The sequence below is a fragment of the Ascaphus truei genome, chromosome 9 (genome assembly GCF_040206685.1).
Source record: "Ascaphus truei isolate aAscTru1 chromosome 9, aAscTru1.hap1, whole genome shotgun sequence".
Taxonomy (NCBI): Eukaryota; Metazoa; Chordata; class Amphibia; order Anura; family Ascaphidae; genus Ascaphus; species Ascaphus truei.
Window position 1 is genome coordinate 42,101,142 of NC_134491.1, and position 19,967 is coordinate 42,121,108.

A 19,967-nucleotide genomic window follows, 5' to 3' on the forward strand; every position below is an offset into this window, starting at 1 on the left:
CAATATATATCAGGACCCTACAATATATATCAGGACCCTACAATATATATCAGGACCCTACATTATATTCCAGGGCCCTACAATATATTCCAGGACCCTACAATATATTCCAGGACCCTACAATATATTCCAGGACCCTACAATATATTCCAGGACCCTTCAAGTTCAATCCAGTTGCCTTGGTAAGGTTAATTGCTTAATTACGTTGTCATTAAAATGTACTATGTATAATAACCACAATGAAAATGTGTTGCCTCCCACTGACCTGAGGACTTCCCGGAACTCCTTGAGCTGAATATCTGGCACCTCAGTTCTGATGGCCTCCAGCCACTCTGGCATGATACATTCCCACACTGGCTGGTTTATCACATTATAAGGGATAAGGCAAAGTATTCTATTCAGACCTTCCTTCAACTGAGTTACTGCGCTACATGATTTGTCCCAGTAACCGCCCACCTGAGGACATAATGCCAAGAATCAAAACAAATCAAAATATTATCACCAAGTCTTGATCGTGAATATTAAACTGCTATTGTTTCCTATCGATATTTTCCATGTTCTCTGCAGGCTTTGATTTTATTTTCACCAACGAACATAAATCAGAATCTGTGAAAAGTAAAACAGGCTCCTGCAGCTCAGCGCCCCCAATCAGAAGTAAAATGATCCCTACACATAGTGTTATTCCCCATGTCAAATATAATAAAGTGTATGGGGACCAGTGAAAGTCCAACTGGATGCATGGATTTTCACAGATGAAATAAATTGCCATGGAGGCATGCAGTGTGTTAATATCAACGCATGGTTATTGACGTCAGCGGAAACATAAAATGTGCATAGAAATGATTTATTACATTTTAGAACAAAATGTGTTTTAGCTGGTTCATTGCTGGAGCAGCATGCACAGATTTGTACCCAAAGACCCAAAGTAGTGTTTGCCACTACAACTCAGAGTCTGTGATCATCATTTTATTTTGAATCTTATGTTTTACCCTGGCAAATTCCATTGGCTTGGGGAGCAGGCACATAACCATGACATCAAATCTGATATCACACACGGTCTTCAACCACTTGCTGACAAACTGTGGTTTGAGTTTTTCCACCAGACTTCCAACTTCATCATCCATCATGTAAGCCGTGGAGTGAAACCACTGGAACACCATACTAACCAGCCGAGCCAGGCTCTCTGTGGGGGTGTTCTCACTGGGAGTGCAAAGGCTCACCTGTGAGACAAGACACACACATCATTTGAGGCTGTAAGAGGTGAATCACAATTCTGTGCAACAATGTATCTAACCCAGTTTTATTCTGACACATAGGAGGTGATACCGAAACCAGATAAGGGTCATTGAGTGCACATTGAAATATGGACGAAAAGAGAAAGCACAATTTGTACAGTTTTGTGGAACTGCACTTTTGCGCCTCCATTAACAAAAGGGCTACCTTCTCTTTTAGAAGATAACAACATATCTCCTTACCAAGAACCAAATGCCAAACTGGCTCAAGAGGCGCTGGTCGTGTTTATCATCATCTTTGTTATCAAAGTCTGTGTTGTCTAAAGAATGATGTGAGGAGGAAAGACCCATTTGCCTTCTGCGGTTCAGCTCGTACTCTCTCTGCTCAGCGTGAAACTCAGCTTCTTTCAGCAAACTGGAAATAGGGAAATTGGCAAAATTATAAACATCTCTAGGAGATCCAGCAATAGATATATAACACAAGCATATTTCTGTTTGTCTCTTAAGCCCCCCCTAGCCACCATGCAACCATCCTACATTTGCCATATATCACATGTTCTTAGGCAATCTGGTGGCATACAGAGAGAAGCATCATAGGCCAAAGTGGGACATGTTTAGGGCCATATTTATTAAGCAGACTTTTGCCATAGGTCATCATACAGTCCTGGACAACATCTTACATCCCATTATTCAAGTTAAAGGGCAGAAGGCAACTTACTCTGTGAAAACTCTGCACATGTATAATGTTTGCTTTGATTTTTCCATTACTTGTGCTCTTCTGTTTAATATTTTATGGTCTGTTACCTCCTGCATTTAGTACACTAGACATATTTTGGGAATTAGTCTCTGCACTGAGTGCTACACGAGACTTATTTTTCTCATGCATGGTTCATCTTTTTTCTTCATTGGTGTATAATGTTCCTACAATTAGATAACATCCCTGAACCTCTCCTGCAAACCCCCCTACCTGATCACTGCTTCCACAGCACACACCAGCTCCTCGGCTCCACACTCCCGTGTGTTGATGGGAGGGGGAGAGGTCTGGAAAAGGTGCGTCTCGGTTGGAGCTGCTGCCCCCCCAACCTCATTGCTGTGATGGTAGGAATGGCACCTTTTGCAGTATCGCACTGGCCGGTTGCCGTGGCGACCGCAACAGCCAGCTGAGAAGCATGTGACCACTGCACGTCTTACATGAGAACTGCAGTTCTGAAAGAGAGCCCTCGTATGTAAATCATTAGGGTGGTATTAGTCATTCATCCAATTTCCCAAAGAGAAGCATGAGGCACTATCTTCCACAAACAGTACCCCAGCACTAAGATGCTCCCTGATTGGCTGAACAGGATTTTAACCTGACCTTCCCAAACTTCCAATGTATCGCTTCTGGCCCTTAAGCCATATTTGCATATTTAATTCTGATTATGTTTATAGAGCATGAGGGTAATCTCTAATTTCTTAGTTAATTTTCTGTAGTTACATAGTAGATGAGGTTGAAAAAGACATATGTCCATCAAGTTTAACCTATGCTAAATTTAGACAACAGATACTTTATCCTATATTTGTACTTACAGTGTATTAATCCAGAGGAAGGCAAACAAAAAACCCCAGTGTCATATCATCCAATGACATCTCATAAGGGGGAAAATAAATTCCTTCCTGACTCCAAATAATGGCAATCGGATTAATCTCTGGATCAACATCCTTCCCGTGTATATTTATTTGGTATATCCTTTCCTTTCTAAAAAGATGTCCAACCTTTTTTTTAACAAATCTATTGTATCTGCCATCACAGTTTCCATGGGTAAGGAATTCCACATTTTAATCGCCCTTACTGTAAATAACCCTTTCCTTTGTTGCTGGGGAAATCTCCTTTCCACAAACCTTAAGGATGACCCTGTGTCCTTTGTACTGTCCTTGGAATAAATAGTTCTTTGTAAATTTCCTTGTACTGTCCCTGAATATATTTGTATATAGTTATCATATCCCCTCTTAGACGCCTCTTTTCTAATGTAAATAAATCTAATTTAGCTAGCATCTCCTCATAAGTTAGATTGTCCATCACCTTTATTAATTTGATGGTTCTTCTCTGCGCTCTCTCTAGTTCCAGAATGGCTTTTCTAAGGAGTGGTGCCCAAAATTGTACTCCGTTTTCAAGGTGTGGTCTTACTAATGCTTTATAGAGGGGCATAAGTATGTTTACTTCCCTTCCATCCATTGCCCGTTTAATGCAAGATAAGATCATGGGTTGTGATATTTTTTCAGAAATCAACATGAGAGTTCTTCAGAGGTGAAGATGTAGTATGTAGAGCTTTCTAAGACTTTGGGGGATATTCTCATAACTGCGAGTTTGTAATTGCCAATCCACACAGTTAGAAATGGTCATAAATAGCTTATTAAAACTAGCCAAAGATCCATATTCTATATTTGAATCGCATGGTTTAAACCACGTCTATAAGAAGTGACAAACAGCACGGCTTAAAGGAGCAATTCATGCTTTTGTGATTATTTTTTTTAGATAGGATTGAAGCAGGGTGTCTTCGGAGTTGAGCCCCATTCATTTCAGCTCCGGGCACCCCTTGCCTCCCAAGATAATTACCTCCAAAAGGCGGTGCCACTACAGTATCTCCACAAAGTTTAAAGCTCCCGTGTCACGTGGGCTCATAGGAAGCCGAACCTGATGACATCAAAGCCTCCTATTGGCCCGCAGGGCGCAGGAGTTTTGAAACGCCACCATTACGTTGAGATATGGGTTTTGCTCTGTCTCAGAAAAACTCATATTTCAGGCTCAGGGTGCAACTCGCAATATTAATCTCGCCACTGAAAGAGGGGAGAAAAAAATGATCGTTATTAGAAGCAGTTTTGATAACAGAGCTACGAGAATTCTATTTAACATGAAAAAAATGCGAGTTGGAGGCTTTTTGGACAAACTGATCGGATTGGCAGAGCTGGAGGGAAACAGCGTCTAAAGAAGCCTTTTCCGTATGGATTGGATTTACGAGAAAGGCTTACAAAATAGCAAAGCCTGCCAATCCCATCGGAAAAGACTCTTAGACGCGGATTGACACAACTCGCAGTTACGAGAATATCCCCCTGTGTGTTCCTGGGGCAGAAAAGGAGTTCATTTAATCTACAAAGATTTCTCAGGTTTGCCCATTAAAAAATACCCCTTCCTATGAAAAATCAAAAGGTCTCTAGGATCAAATGGCCACCAGAACTTTGAATCTAAGAATTGTTATAACATTTTTTTTAGATGTAACACTGAAGTCCAGTACAGCAGTACTGCACGCAGAGCAAAGTTACATTACATTGTGGCCCCTGAGATAAGGTGACCTGCCGGCGGAGCTCATGGGGGGCTAGCAGTGACATTGTAACTAAATTCCCTTATTCCACAATGACTTCTTCCATCCCTGACAGGTACAAATCCCATCCTAAGCATCATATTTATTCAGCATACAAAACAGGGAAATTAAATTCATTTCTAAATGAGAATTTGTGCCTAATTCCCTGTATTTTAATGGCGTGCTGTAACCTCCAGAGAATGTTTAATAAACAACCACCGAGCCAAGCTTGATGAGCACGACATCGTGAGATTAGGGAAGCAATGTAACATAATGGGAAATAATAAAAAGCATCTTTGTTAATAACAATGTGTCCTTGGGTAACCCTTCACTGCCACAGGAGCCGGTAATGCATTGCTGGTGGATTAACCATCGCCTGCTCCGTGAAGGATTATCTTTAATGCAAAAATGTGTTTTTCCACAAATGATGTTTTGTGAGGTTATAATAACAATAGAAAGATGTTACACACAGAGACACCAAGCCACGTGTGGATGCAAACAATCACCACATACACAGATCAGTCTTACCTTTTTCTGACAAATGGCTGAAATTTCCGCTGCGTGGGACATAAAACTCAATAAGAAAATCTGTTTCAAGTGGCATAAAAACTGTGCAATACAGCAAGACTTCTGGGAAACCCTGCCCCAGAGTCCCTCTTACTGCTCAGAAAACATCTCCCCAAAAAGCAGCAAACCCCACAGAATAATAACAAAAAGGAAGTCAGAACATACATTAATAGTTGATATTGTGTTTATCTATTTCTTGATTTTCACTGTTATTTGTCTTATTATTTATCGGGCGTGTAGCGTTGTTTTAATTTGTGAGAAAGGCAGTGGCCATTTCAGTTGTTCCTGGGAGGCAAGTTTGTATTAAACTATAACTCCAGGACGCAACTACAAAGTTTAGAATGGGTGGCTGCAGAAGGATGTCCCGTGGGTACAAAGAAAGGAAACAATATTTTAGTAAGAGCAGACCTTATTCTATGCTGTTACTCACTGGGTCACTTGTGATGAGCAGACATGGAAATACAATATCTAAACACCCACTGACCATGCAACTACAACCCTTGCTTGTTAACAAGTCCTCGGAACAATGCAGGACATGACAGTGCGCACTAGCAGCAGTACTGAAAGGCATTCCCCATAATGGCATTTATAAGGGACGGCCTACTTCCATTATCTAGCAGAGTACATGTGCCCCGTCTATATGCTTTGATACTGCAATACTGGGGATTACCTGGAACTTCTCTGAAAGGGACTGGGATTGTGAGACTATCATGTCAATGCTTTGAGAGACTGAGGGGTCTGCAAGAAACTGGGAAACAATGGACTGAAATTACCTAAGACACTCAAAGTATTAAGCAAAAAGATTTGGTGGGATGTGTGGCAAACCGCTGCATTTCTCTAAATACAGGTGCAAGTTGCATCATTTTGACTCAGTGTCATCACGCTGTGGCAAACGATGAAGATGCTTTGCTGTAATTGTACCCCATACAAGCCACATTCCAGAGGGCTCCCTGGCACCAAGGGGTTAAAATGCTTTAGTTCCATTTAACTGAAAATGAAGTTAAATGACGGATTTTCACATGTATTCTTGAACTCTTCTAACATTGCTACAATTTGACATTGATATTGACCACGAGCGCACAGTAACCCCAGCCAGAGTTAACGCAGTAGAACAGGCTGCATTGCGTTTTTTTCCGGGAGTCTCCAGAGCTGAGCGGTGTTAATTTCAGCTCTGAGGAGCTCCTCCTTCCAGAGATACTTACCCCCGCAGCGGTGCCGGTATCTATGCAGGTAGGGAACTGTGTGCCTAACATCATGGCAGCTTTCAATGTCCCGTATCATGTGGGCCAATAGGAAGCTGTGACGTCATTCATTGCAGCTTCCTATTGGCTTGCGTGACTGGGACATTTAAACTTACAAGGGATACCAGGTCCCACTACATAGGTAAGCATGGGGATACCAGCACCCACTATCTTTGGAAGCATGGGGTCCCCAGAGCTGAACTTGACACCGTTTAGCTCCAGAAATCCCCTTCTTCTAAACGAAAAAATAAAATAAAATGCAGCCTGGTCTGATGCTTTAAATTAGCAGCTGACCTTCTAATAAAGGATAGCATCATATTCACAAGTTCTTACAGATATATTTACTGCTGCATTACACACTGAAAGCATACCTTGTGGTAGCAGTACATCAATCAGCCATTCACTGTGGTCTCTGAAAAGAAGTACACACACAAAGTTGTGTGCTTGGAGGCACTTTGACATGAGCAGTAATATGTGTAGTTTGAGAAGGTGTAAATAGTAACTTTGTGCTTGGGTGTGCGTTATACGTCAGTAACACAGTATGTGTACAGAGAATGGTTATTCCTTTGAAAAATGACAGTTTTCTTTTTAGTGTTTCTCTATTGAACAACAGAATACACATGTACGTATTGGGCAAGAACCATAGTAATATTATTGAGATCTTGCCTCCTCTCCCTTTCCCTCTCACCTCCCTATATTCTACCTCTCTGTTGCACTTGTCCCACACTTATTCTTCCTTCCGTCACTTTATTGCACATTGGACCCACATCCTGCCGGCTTTGACTCCTAAACATTGTCCAGACAAATGAAATTCTCTCCCCAGCTGCATGTTTTTGTTATATGTTATGTGAAAATTATTAGAACTATATTTATATTAGGTGTGTCTCATCAATAACCCCATCAGTACTACTACACAATACGGCTGGCATGAAGTGTGGGACCACGAGAGGATTCATCATAGCTTAGAGAAGAACAGATGTCTAACTTGCCAGGCAGTTTAGGGCGACATAAACAAGTCACCCCGGTGCAAGGCACGGTTCACTTTTATCCAGATTGACTTACCCTGTAATTCTCTGGCTACATTCTTCACACAGATACAGGGGAGGTGGCTTATCTCCCAACGCTACGGACAGGGAGGCGTCTATGCACATCTGCAACATTGGGTAATGAAACAGGTCAGACTATTATTTGCTAAGGAAATGCAATGCTCTTATTGTTAAGCACACTGTATTCACCACCAGGAAGGGTATTTAAATCATCACTGCATGTACTAAGATTAGTAGTACCTGTTTAGTGCTAAATGTGCAAATAGTCCGCACTCCCGAGGTCTTGAAAAACATGTCAAGGTTTAATGTAGGATCAACGTTTCGGTCCTTCGTCAAGATATCGATAAAGGTCCAAGGAAGGACTGAAACGTTGATCCTACACTAAACCTTGACATGTTTTCCCGACCTCTGGCGTGCAGACTCTTGCTAGTTGACCTGAATGCAATGATATGTGGATGTCTCAGCACCTGAGGCAGTTTGCAGTGTTAATACTGTGTGTTTTCCTTTGAAATTACCATCAAACACTGACATTACAGGGGGCTCCCCAGAAATTCTGCCAATGACAAATATTATGAACCCCAATCACCTTTAGATTCCTCAGCAGGTAATGGGTACCAATCTTACTGTGTTTGGGATATAAAGGAACACACCATCTGTAATATTGTGTGTAAGAATGAGGGGGGGGGGGGGGGATCACGTGTGGCCAAGACATAAATATTTGCTGTGTTATTATTTTAATAAAGGATGGTTCTAAGAGTGAGCACCCATGTCAACCTTGGCAAAAGCATTGTTGAGTTTTGATATCAATGATTACAAATAGATTTGATATGCCAGTTCATTAAGAAGTAATTGTAGGTATAACATATGTAAACTGTAAGGGTTTTGAATAATTTGCATACAGTCACACTCTTGGAAATAGTGTTAAACTTACACACCTCTGATTTTGGAAATATAGGATTGTATTGTATTGTATGTCTTTATTTATATAGCGCCATAAATGTACAGAGTGCTTCACAGTAGTAATACATATCATATAAATAACAAATAATATAAATAACAGATCATGGGAATAAGTGCTTCAGACATACTGTAAAAGTAACATTAAGGAAGGAGTCCCTGCTCCGAGGAGCTTACAATCTAATTGGTAGGTAGGGAGAACGTACAGAGACAGTAGGAGGGAATACTAGTAAATGCGTCTGCAGGGGGCCAAGCTTTATGTGTCATGTGTCCATGATTATCCAGTGCTACTCAAATGGTATCAAATGGCATCCAGTGCTACTCAGGATGCCACTAGACCTGCAATTCATTCATATCACTTCCTATTATTACTTTATATTCATTTTTAATTGATACATTTTGTTATTTCTCATACTTTTCTGTACCAATCACTTTGAATATTCTCAACAACAACCCCCCACCCCCCACCCCCACTATTGCTGTAGAATAATGATGGAAGGATGGTCTTCTCCAGTGTCTCCATGTATTTTATTCCAAGAACTGAAGATGCATATTTAAAATGTATTATCTCAAAAACTAGGAGTCTGCTAGATAATATTCTGTCTGGTCAAACACCGCGAGATGAATAGCTTGAGTTTATTTTGTCTTATTTAAAAGCATCTCATAGGTAAATGACAGCAGATTATCTATGTCCTAATGATGAGGAAACCCAGTTGTAAATAGACATACTGTAGCAACAAAGAGATTAGCAGTACCTTAACAGCAGGCTTGTTGATTGCATTGTGGCATTCAATGTGTTGGCAGTGAATAGGATTCCATGCTGTATAAAACATTGCTGATTAGTCATGGTAAAAAAATAAATCAAACAATATGTCATTAAAAACCCCATCATCTATTAAAATAGAACAAAACTACCCTTTACGATGCATTATCTCTAAACATGATGAATGCAAGTAATTTAAACTCAATACGACTGTAGTTTAAAGTAGAACTTCATTGACAAGATTTAGTTTGTAAAAATTAGACATTTGAATGTTCTGTGTGTCAATTGTGACACATATAACACCAAACATGAAACACTAATTGAATAGTTGGATCAAATATTATTGCTAAAGTGTCGAACAGACCTGACAAGGCCACCATCAGTTGAACAAACATTAGCAACCTGCCAAGTTTATACAATCACGGGTGAATAAACAGTAATTTAGATAACCATTATAGAAATAATGAAATCTGATGTGTTAACATACAAAGTACAAGAACAGAAAGAGTTAATATGTGAGTGCTGCTTGTTTCATATTAGTCTCTCTGTAAAGATATATTGTTTCTGACATTCACTTTATACTCTGACTGAGATTATGTACCAAATCAGCCAAAATATTCTATAGGGGATAGGATTTTTTTACAATTTTGTTTATGTTCAGAAATACGTTAATGTTATCACTGTTGACAAAACATGTTGCAGTTCATTAAATATATGGGAGAGCCCATTTTATGACTTTAAAATAAGAATGATACTGATTAGTGCGTTATCTGGAGACGATAAAGCGAGAACTCACCACTCACCTGTGTACTGCAATCCTCTGTACTCACTTATTGCACCTGGAGGTCTCAAATTAGGCCAGTAATGGAAAAGCATTTGTACAGCCGGTGGCTTCACTTGGGATGGTCCATAGGCTATTACATAAAGCAAATCCTGGGGGGGACAATGATTAATACTTTGAGCAATACATTTGTAATCTTGTAATTCACTGACTCCTACACTCACAAAATATAATGCACATCAAGCAGGGAGAACTGTCCACATCTGATTATATAATCTGAATTGAATGCAGGGATGTGATACATTCCTTCTCTACTTATGGACTACAGGAGTTGAATATTAATATGAGATAGTGCCAATCAGGGTACTATCACACAGCTAATTCTATTGGTTCAATGGAAGTGTCCATGCAATAATGCCCTGCTTAGCACTATCACAGCTCAGTGAATCACCCTCCAAGAGTTTAATAACAAATATGATGTTTGGTCATCACTTCCTGTGGTCTCTGACTTCAGGGTTTACCAGGAAATTATACATATGGGGATCAGATGGATACAGATGTTTTGGGGACGGCTCAGCTCTTCTTGTTTTATATCTTCCACCCCTTCAGGGAAACCACAGAGATGGTACCAAGAGTTGTACAGTAGGGCTGCCAATGAACACCAAATCAACAGGAACAGTCTAGTGCTTGGTTTGTTACTCATTTGTTTCCATGAGAGTCCGCAACCCATTCCTATCACCCAGGATCTGTAGCAGGGCTAACAAGTACAGTATATTTAACCAGAAGAGAAAACCAAGGGCTGTCGGCAAGGGCTGTTTTTGCTGGAAACAGGTGACAAATCCAGCAGTTGCCTGATAATCTATAGCAGGGGGCTCAACTTCAGTCTTCAAGACCCCTGCCCTCCCCCCGCCCCCCCCCCCCCCCCCCAACAGGTCAGGTTTTCAGGATATCCCTGCTTTAACACAGGTGATGCAGCCTTCGACTGAGCCACTAATTGAGTGACCTGTGCTGAAGCAGGGATATGCTGAAAAACTGACCTATTGGGGGGTCTTGAGGACTGGAGTGGAGCCCCACAGATCTAGAGCTCAATCATTAGTCTATTTCTAATCTATATTCATTTTTTTCTGCCAAAGTATGTCAGAAAAACATTGACCTTTCTAGCATTAGGACATTGACCTTTCTAGCATCAGGACATTGACCTTTCTAGCATTAGGACATTGACCTTTCACAATTTCAGACAACAACTTTCCCATTTAATATTGCATACTTACTTTCCAAACCTCTTGCTTATATTTCATTAGGCATTCCAATAGCTGGCAATGGTACACTAAGAAAAATATAAATATCATATTTCACATTCCAAGGAAAAACAAGTGCAATTAAATAACTAGCACAGATATAGAACATTACTTCATTAGATATATTTGTTTCTCTGTCTCGCGCATGTACGCTGGTTTAGTGAGACGTCTGTTTGGCTGCTTTGTGGCTCCTGACCTTCAAACCATTTGTCATCATTTTTCACAACCATTAAATTATGCTTTCAGGATATTGCAAATAGATTAGGAACAATTGTAGATTCTAGTTTTGTATATTAACGGAAATGAAACAATAAGGGCCAATGAAAGCCGTATCTGAATTTGTATGAGTCTTCATTTAAAAGCCACAATTGAATCCCTTCATGGCTACAATGTCCTGTGATGTGTTAAACTGTCTGCACCTCCAGAGATTTCAACTTGAGTACTTACCTCTAATTTCTTGCGTTGTTTTATAATACATACCTTCCATACGCAATTCTTTTTTAACATTTGTTTACATGAATTCATACTTAATGGGCTTCTGTCCCTTACATGTAAGAACCATCAAATTCCTGCCTTAACAAGAGACCTAAGAGGTCCTAAACGCTCTAAATATGATTGAGCCATCACAATTTAATGTTATAGTCAGAGGGTCCCATCATTGTCTGGGACCTTTTCCTATCATCAGTTAAAGGCCAAAGAAAGTTGATCCAATATATTACAAATATTTAAATCTTCACTGGAATGAAGTGCAGTGGCCGAAGAAGGTTACATTAATACAACCGAGATGTAATATTACAGAACAGTAAAACTGGAGCAAGATAAATGTATGAAACACCAACACAGCAAGGAAAAAAAGGAAATGTTCCCTGCTTCTGATAATACCGCTCAAACCAAGAACAGCTAAATGTTGAGCAGAAAATGAGAATCTGCAGCATTGGGATATGTGAATCCTCTGAAAATAATGATGTATCTAAAGCTCATACAGGCTGTGATGGCAATGTATAAAAGTCCTTAGCTCATTATCCACAGCAGTCAAATAAGCAAACAATTGTAAATAAGCATATAGGTGCAGTGCAAGGACTTTAAAGGCAAGACCCCATAGCGAAGGGAGGTTGTATCACCGAGACGCTGTGCTTGCCTTTTTCTCTGTATATAACAAATAGCGCGTTGCTTGCAGATTTGGACACTTCCTAATGTGCTGTTACTTTGTATTCCTGTCTGACTGGATGAGTGCCAGATACAGAATCAACGACTCGTTTTCCAGTAAGTGGCACCAAGTGTAAGTGTGAGCGCACTCTGCTCACACGTCCTCATCCTGATACTGGAGCTGTTTTTGTTTTAATTTGGATTTTGCATTTTGTCTTGTCATGTATTCATCATCATCATCGTCATCGTCGTCATCGTCATCGTCATCGTCATCATCACATATCCATTACTGAGCTAATGTTAAAGATTAATTTATCGTTTGAATCCTACTCACCTAACGTGAGTAGCTCCTCATCCACTGGTTGGAGCACCATCTGTGTTTAACCCCTTCATTTCCCTGGTATTGTGCGGCACATATTACTCACTGTGCCTGTTTGTACTCTGTCATATGTTCCTTAGCTTATAGGGGTCCGATGTTGAAATGGACAAAAGGCAAAAAGTGACACTGAGTGCTCATTTGCATGTCATTACCCAGAATCCCTGGCTGCAGTGGAAGCATTGCATACAAAGAGAAAGGGCAGTGAGACCAGCGCTATTGCAAAAATTACAAAAATTAGTGTCAATTAAACAGCTAATAAATATAAATACACTTCAAAAATATAGAAGCAAAGGCTGCCAGGAAAAATGGGTGACACAAACCAAAAAATACACAATTAATAAAGATAAACCGGCGCCAAAATACAATAGATATCTGACCAAATATAGTCCAATTCAAAGGGTTGAGATGAGTTCCATGGAAGTGTCCTCAATGTAATCTCAGACAAACACACATATAAGACCACAACATAAAAGAGAAGAAATAAAGAGAAAAAAGATCATAGTGCAACTAAATACAAACAACAATTCACTGATTTAGTATACAAATAAAGACAGCAGTTTAATATATGATTAAAATGTAAACATAAAAACAACAAACATATGCTTGTTGGGCAGGGACACACTTATGAAGTGATGGCATCCAGTCGGGCTAAAACTGAAACCCTACTTACAGCAATGCTGAGGTATATAAGCCTGTAATGCAGTCACACTACACCCTCCGTGGCCTGGGTAGAAGATGTATCAGCTGAACCGTGAAAGAGCTGCTGCACTGCAGGGAAGCGCCACTCCTGTGGTACCACGCCGCCCGCTGCCTCACTAATCCTCAGACACGCGTCCGCTCGTAGATGGAGGAGCACCAGAGCTCAAAGCCGCCGAAGGCCTCACTGGGACCGTCACGCGGTCCGGAGGCCTCGCGATACTGCGTGACGTCACCGCTGTGTGCCGGGACAGAGGAGGAGAGCTCGCGAGTGCCAGGCACTCAGACAGCCAAAGCCACGGGGGGAAGGGAAAGCAAATAAACAGGAGAGGAAGCCAAATGGTCCTTGCCAAAAAATAGTAGTCCACCCTACGCGTTTCGTGACGTCAGTCACTTCGTCAGGGGCATGATGGGACAAGTAAAAGCAACAGTACATTTATACTAAAACACTAATTGGCAAATTGCCTGAAAACAAATATTAAAACACATTCATATATAAGCAGACTAATATCAGTGAGTAAAACATATATATACTATGAAATAAAAATACAAATACATAAAAAGAAAAATCAAAGAAAAATGAAAAGTAAATAAAACACCTGCTCTTAAAGAGACAGTACACAAAGAACACTCATAGGATTACACATAGCAAGAGACCAAACATGGAAGAATACCAATACCAATGAACAACAAGCAGCAAAAGAGGACACAACAACTAGGTGTCGCATGTTAAACCTTCACTATTTAACCAAAAATGCAGCTAGATCAAATTCGATATTTAGACCATTGGGGGATAGCGTTTTAAGTTCACATATCCAATATGACTCGCGCTTGCTAATACCGTTAATTTTATCTCCCCTCTCCAATTACCAGGATAACTTTCAATGGCCTGACATTTTAAACCAATAGGTTTCTGCTGATGGTGGGTCAAAAAATGATGGGACACACTATGTGTAGTGAGACCTCTTTTAATGTTGTATATGTGTTCGTATATACGTCTCTTGTAAGACCTCCCCGTGCGGCCTACATATTGCAGCCCGCACGGGCACTGCAATAAGTAAATTACAAATACAGAATGACAATCAATGAATGAACGTATATCATATATCCGTCCAGTAACGTTAGAACTAAACGTACTTAGTTTAGAACAATGCTTAGAAGCAGTGCAATTACTGCAAAGAAAAAAACCCTTAGGTTTTTTCTCCAACCTGGTCATGTTAGATAAATTAGGGCATGTAGGAGCCAATCTGGATTGCAAGTTCGGGGCCTTACTAAAAATAACCGCTGGTTTTGGGGGTAGAATTTGAGCCAAAACAGGGTCTCTTAAAAGGATGGGCCAGTGATTGCACAAAACCTTCCTAATGTAAGGAGCCATAGAATTATATTGTGTTACAAAGGAGACCACATTGTTAGAACTAGAATCTCCCTTGTCCTTATTGTACTCCAGAAGGTTAGCCCTATCAATACCATGAACCTGTGACATAGTTTGAGAGAGCAAATCCTCTGAATATTGTCGATCTAGAAATTTATTCTTCAGTCTCAGGCGAGACTTATTGCAGTGCCCGTGCGGGCTGCAATATGTAGGCCGCACGGGGAGGTCTTACCAGAGACGTATATACGAAAACACATATACAACATTAAAAGAGGTCTCACTACACATAGTGTGTCCCATCATTTTTTGACCCACCATCAGCAGAACCCTATTGGTTTAAAATGTCAGGCCATTGAAAGTTATCCTGGTAATTGGAGAGGGGGAGATAAAATTAACGGTATTAGCAAGCGCGAGTCATATTGGATATATGAACTTAAAACGCTATCCCCCAATGGTCTAAATATCGAATTTGATCTAGCTGCATTTTTGGTTAAATAGTGAAGGTTTAACATGCGACACCTAGTTGTTGTGTCCTCTTTTGCTGCTTGTTGTTCATTGGTATTGGTATTCTTCCATGTTTGGTCTCTTGCTATGTGTAATCCTATGAGTGTTCTTTGTGTACTGTCTCTTTAAGAGCAGGTGTTTTATTTACTTTTCATTTTTCTTTGATTTTTCTTTTTATGTATTTGTATTTTTATTTCATAGTATATATATGTTTTACTCACTGATATTAGTCTGCTTATATATGAATGTGTTTTAATATTTGTTTTTAGGCAATTTGCCAATTAGTGTTTTAGTATAAATATACTGTTGCTTTTACTTGTCCCATCATGCCCCTGACGAAGTGACTGACGTCACGAAACGCGTAGGATGGACTACTATTTTTTGGCAAGGACCATTTGGCTTCCTCTCCTGTTTATTTGCTTTCCCTTCCCCCCGTGGCTTTGGCTGTCTGAGTGCCTGGCACTCGCGAGCTCTCCTCCTCTGTCCCGGCACACAGCGGTGACGTCACGCAGTATCGCGAGACCTCTGGTCCGCGTGACGGTCCCAGTGAGGCCTTCGGCGGCTTTGAGCTCTGGTGCTCCTCCATCTACGAGCGGACGCGTGTCTGAGGATTAGTGAGGCAGCGGGTGGCGTGGTACCACAGGAGTGGCGCTTCCCTGCGGTGCAGCAGCTCTTTGACGGTTCAGCTGATACATCTTCTACCCAGGCCACGGAGGGTGTAGTGTGACTGCATTACAGGCTTATATACCTCAGCATTGCTGTAAGTAGGGTTTCAGTTTTAGCCCGACTGGATGCCATCACTTCATAAGTGTGTCCCTGCCCAACAAGCATATGTTTGTTGTTTTTATGTTTACATTTTAATCATATATTAAACTGCTGTCTTTATTTGTATACTAAATCAGTGAATTGTTGTTTGTATTTAGTTGCACTATGATCTTTTTTCTCTTTTTTTCTTCTGTTTTATGTTGTGGTCTTATATGTGTGTTTGTCTGAGATTACATTGAGGACACTTCCCTGGAACTCATCTCAACCCTTTGAATTGGACTATATTTGGTCAGATTTCTATTGTATTTTGGCGCCGGTTTATCTTTATTAATTGTATACAAAGAGATAATGGGGAAAGGCAGGGTTGTGGACTTGTCTGAGACATGTGAATGTGCTAACAAGTGGTATTTGTATTTGTGGGCCAGAGTTAGTAAGCCACCAGAACCCTTCGGGCGCTGGAAGAATCCTTAGTAAATATGGGCCTTCATAATCTGTCTTCATATTTCCCCCGATTCAGACCGGAGACAGAAAGTGACGGTCGCACGTGCAAAATAATCCCCTGATAATATGTGAGGCCTGTAACCCATACCTTACTCCTCCCGTTCCTCTCAATCACCGGAAGCATCAGGAGGGCAAAACTGGAGCAAAATAAATGGATACTTTGCCATTAAAAGGCACTATCTTAGCTAAAAGTGTAGGGAATAATTAGACTTTGTACATAGCCTTTTGTGTATTTTTCTCAATACTTGAAATGTGTTTCCAATGTTTTATTGATGATGTTCTAAACTTTCCAAAAATACATCACCAACAAAAGTACTTTGTGCCCTTCCGTTAACATTAATGAATCAACATAAGAGTTGTTTGTAGATGTCGCTTGTAGTATAAAACACTTCAGGGGACTTGTATATGAAGGTGCACTAGTGCTGATCGGCATCACCGCACGGATACTCCCACTCACTAGAATAATAACCCCAAGAGCTCACACCTCACTTTGTTTAGCAAACATGTGAAGAGATGTGTGGCGTAGTGTACACGTACCAGGATTTGATGTGTACTGCATTGCAATCATTAGCATTGAAGAGGCAGACAGGTTAACGTGTGCAGGAACGCCTCCTTCTCTCCGGCTGGAGCCCACTGCAACAAAGGAGCACCTTTCAGTTTCCAAACGCAACCCATTTCCCCACACAGCACGTTCCATTTCAGGAGGTTACTTATACAGCGCTCGTCTGGCCTATTGGTTCGACTATAGCCTTACAGTGACTTTCTAGTTTTTGCTTAGTGTCCAGCTAGGGAGAATCCAGGGATATTCTAAACTTCATGGCACCAAAACGTCAAACACTGGAAACATGCTTATCCCCCATACACAGTTCCCAAATCTGTTAAGACCCTTAACTATTTAGCTGCCAATGGCTCAAATAGCAGCAAAAAGGTTAGTGTTGTTTCTATTTATTGAAATGCGCCACGTTACACTGTACGTTTCCAACTATAGAACTTTTACATGTAACTATCACATCGATTTATTTGAGTGCAGTTGTCTGAGTAGTTCTGATTTTCCTAATCTGATTTATTTACACTAGTTAGAACTCCTCTGTAGAATAAATACTTTGATATCAGGGTATATTACTGATGTGCGGCATCATATCTCCTGAATATTTCCTCTGTAGAGTGGCAAATTGAAGATGACTCCATGTCTCTTTATCTCTGTCTCCGTTCCCAGCAGACTTTACACCATGAAGAATTACTGGGAATAATGTGTATTGCTAATGTGTTTCCATCTCTCCTTCTTTATACCTGTTAACTCTGGCTTAAAAACAGATTACAATAATGAAGTCATTTGATCACAAACATATCTGATATATAGATATTATTATTATTTTTGTAAAACAACAGTGAGGGGTAAAAAGAAAATATTACAGAAAAACACATGCTATATAAATATTATATTAATAATACGAATTGACAAAAATAAGAAGCACAAACAAAACCAAGTGTTCAAATGAACTTAGAGCACCCTACAAAAACAGTCCCTAGTACCGTGTGCAGAATAGCGGGGAAAAATTAAGGTGCAAATAAGTTAAAAAGTGAAATCCAGTGCAGTGCTATATATGTGAAAAAAGCACTCACAGCTGGTTCGTGTTGGTTGTTAAACCAAAAATGCAGTCCTTGGTGTTGACTGCATATTGTAGTCCTCCTCAAATGAAAACAAATAGGAAGAGCATAGCATAATAACGTATAATATGCATTAACAGAGCAGGGAGCGTACAAAATACCCTCACATTTTCCCAGTCTGTCCTGTGCAATAAGTGTCATAAGCGCACACTCCAGCCACTCTGGAATATCCTGAAACCGCGGCGCCGCTGAGGAAGCTGACTTTTGGATAATGGCGAAACGCGTAGGGTTTTTGCTACTTGGAGGACACCGTACCAGCCAGCCCACCACAAGGTGCGCGCGCAGACGTGGAAGGACCGACTTGGGCAAGGATGTCACCAACAAGAGGTGCTGAGCAGGACCTCTGAGGACAGACGTGCCGGTTTTGGTGCTACTCCAGAATGGCTGGAGTGTGTGCTATGACACTCATTACGCAGGGCAGACTGGGAAAATGTGAGGGCATTTTGTATGTTCCCTGCTCTGTTATTGCATATTAAACGTTATTATGCTATGCTCTTCCTATTTGTTTTCATTTGAGGAGGACTACAATGTGCAGTCAACACCAAGGACTGCATTTTTGGTTCAACAACCGACACGAACCAGCTGTGAGTGCATTTTTCACATATGCAGCACTGCACTGGATTTCACTTTTTAACTTATTTGCACCTTCATTTTTTCACATTAATACTATGAAGACAGATCTACTAGAAGCTCTATGCGATTGTCTCTTTAAGAGGCGTTTGCCAGTTTTTAATGTGTTTAGTTATTACCCTACGTTTGAAGCAGGGGGTCTCTGGAGTTGATCCATGTTAATTTCAGCTCCGGGGACCCCCTGCTTCCCGAGATACCCACTGGGCGAGGTATATGAAGGTCCTGCATCACGTAGGCCAACAGGAAGCTGCAGTGTCCTCCGTCCAAGCTTCCTAATGGGTCAGGTGACATGGGACCTTGTAAACAGTGCGGAGACACCGGCAGCACCTTCCGAGATAAGTATCTCCGGGAGCAGGGGTCCCCGGAGCTGAAATGAACATGGTTCAGCTCCAGCAACCCCCTGCTATCCACGTAGGATAAAAATATATGAGGAAAGGCTCCTTTAACATGTATGTGCTCTTGTGTCATACAGTTTTATTGTCCACTCTCCCAGATTGTACAGTGCTGCAGAATGTGTTGATGGCATACAAATAAAAGATGGTAACAATAATAGATGAATTGTGTTTCTTAGCTTCCAAGGTTACACTGGACAGAACAATCACAGGTGGATCTTGTTTCCTTGTATGTATTCATACTGTGTGTGTTCCAGAAAATAAATTAAATAAACAATAGAAAGGAATGGGGGTGCCCAATTCCCATAATCCTCCAGCAATAAAGCAGATAAACAACCAATCAGAGATTACTGTACATAACAGTGATCACGTAGTAAGTATTTATAGCACAGTGGTTCTTATAACACCTCAGTCCTGTTGTGCCAATCAAAGGACTTGTAACCACTGATTCACTGCTTATAAATTGCTGCGCAACAATATAACACAGAAACCATATTTAGTTTAGGGGGGAAATCCATTTGAAACTGGCAGAAGAGAATACATATTCCACATGCTAATTAAAAGAATATAATGATTATCACAACCCATACATTAATTCATTTCTATTCCATTTCCACAGTGATATATACGTATATGGAGATTTTCCATTATCCGTTATTACAACAATATTAAGTGTGTTAATAATTCTCATCAC

At 40.6% G+C, this 19,967-nt stretch overlaps 1 protein-coding gene across 5 annotated transcripts in view; it reads right to left on the reverse strand.

Moving 5' to 3' along the window:
• Positions 1–19,967, reverse strand: part of UNC79 (unc-79 subunit of NALCN channel complex) — a 115,646-nt gene that overhangs the window by 65,944 nt on the left and 29,735 nt on the right. For all 5 annotated transcript variants that reach the window (XM_075614475.1, XM_075614473.1, XM_075614472.1 and 2 more), the window contains 11 exons: positions 17,121–17,216; positions 11,194–11,249; positions 9,945–10,074; positions 9,134–9,198; positions 7,438–7,526; positions 6,747–6,787; positions 5,096–5,124; positions 2,200–2,438; positions 1,476–1,647; positions 990–1,220; positions 266–456 (listed from right to left, as the gene is read on the reverse strand). In XM_075614475.1, the coding sequence (XP_075470590.1) occupies positions 266–456; positions 990–1,220; positions 1,476–1,647; positions 2,200–2,438; positions 5,096–5,124; positions 6,747–6,787; positions 7,438–7,526; positions 9,134–9,198; positions 9,945–10,074; positions 11,194–11,249; positions 17,121–17,216 (1,339 nt within the window). The remainder of the gene's footprint in view (positions 1–265; positions 457–989; positions 1,221–1,475; positions 1,648–2,199; positions 2,439–5,095; positions 5,125–6,746; positions 6,788–7,437; positions 7,527–9,133; positions 9,199–9,944; positions 10,075–11,193; positions 11,250–17,120; positions 17,217–19,967) is intronic.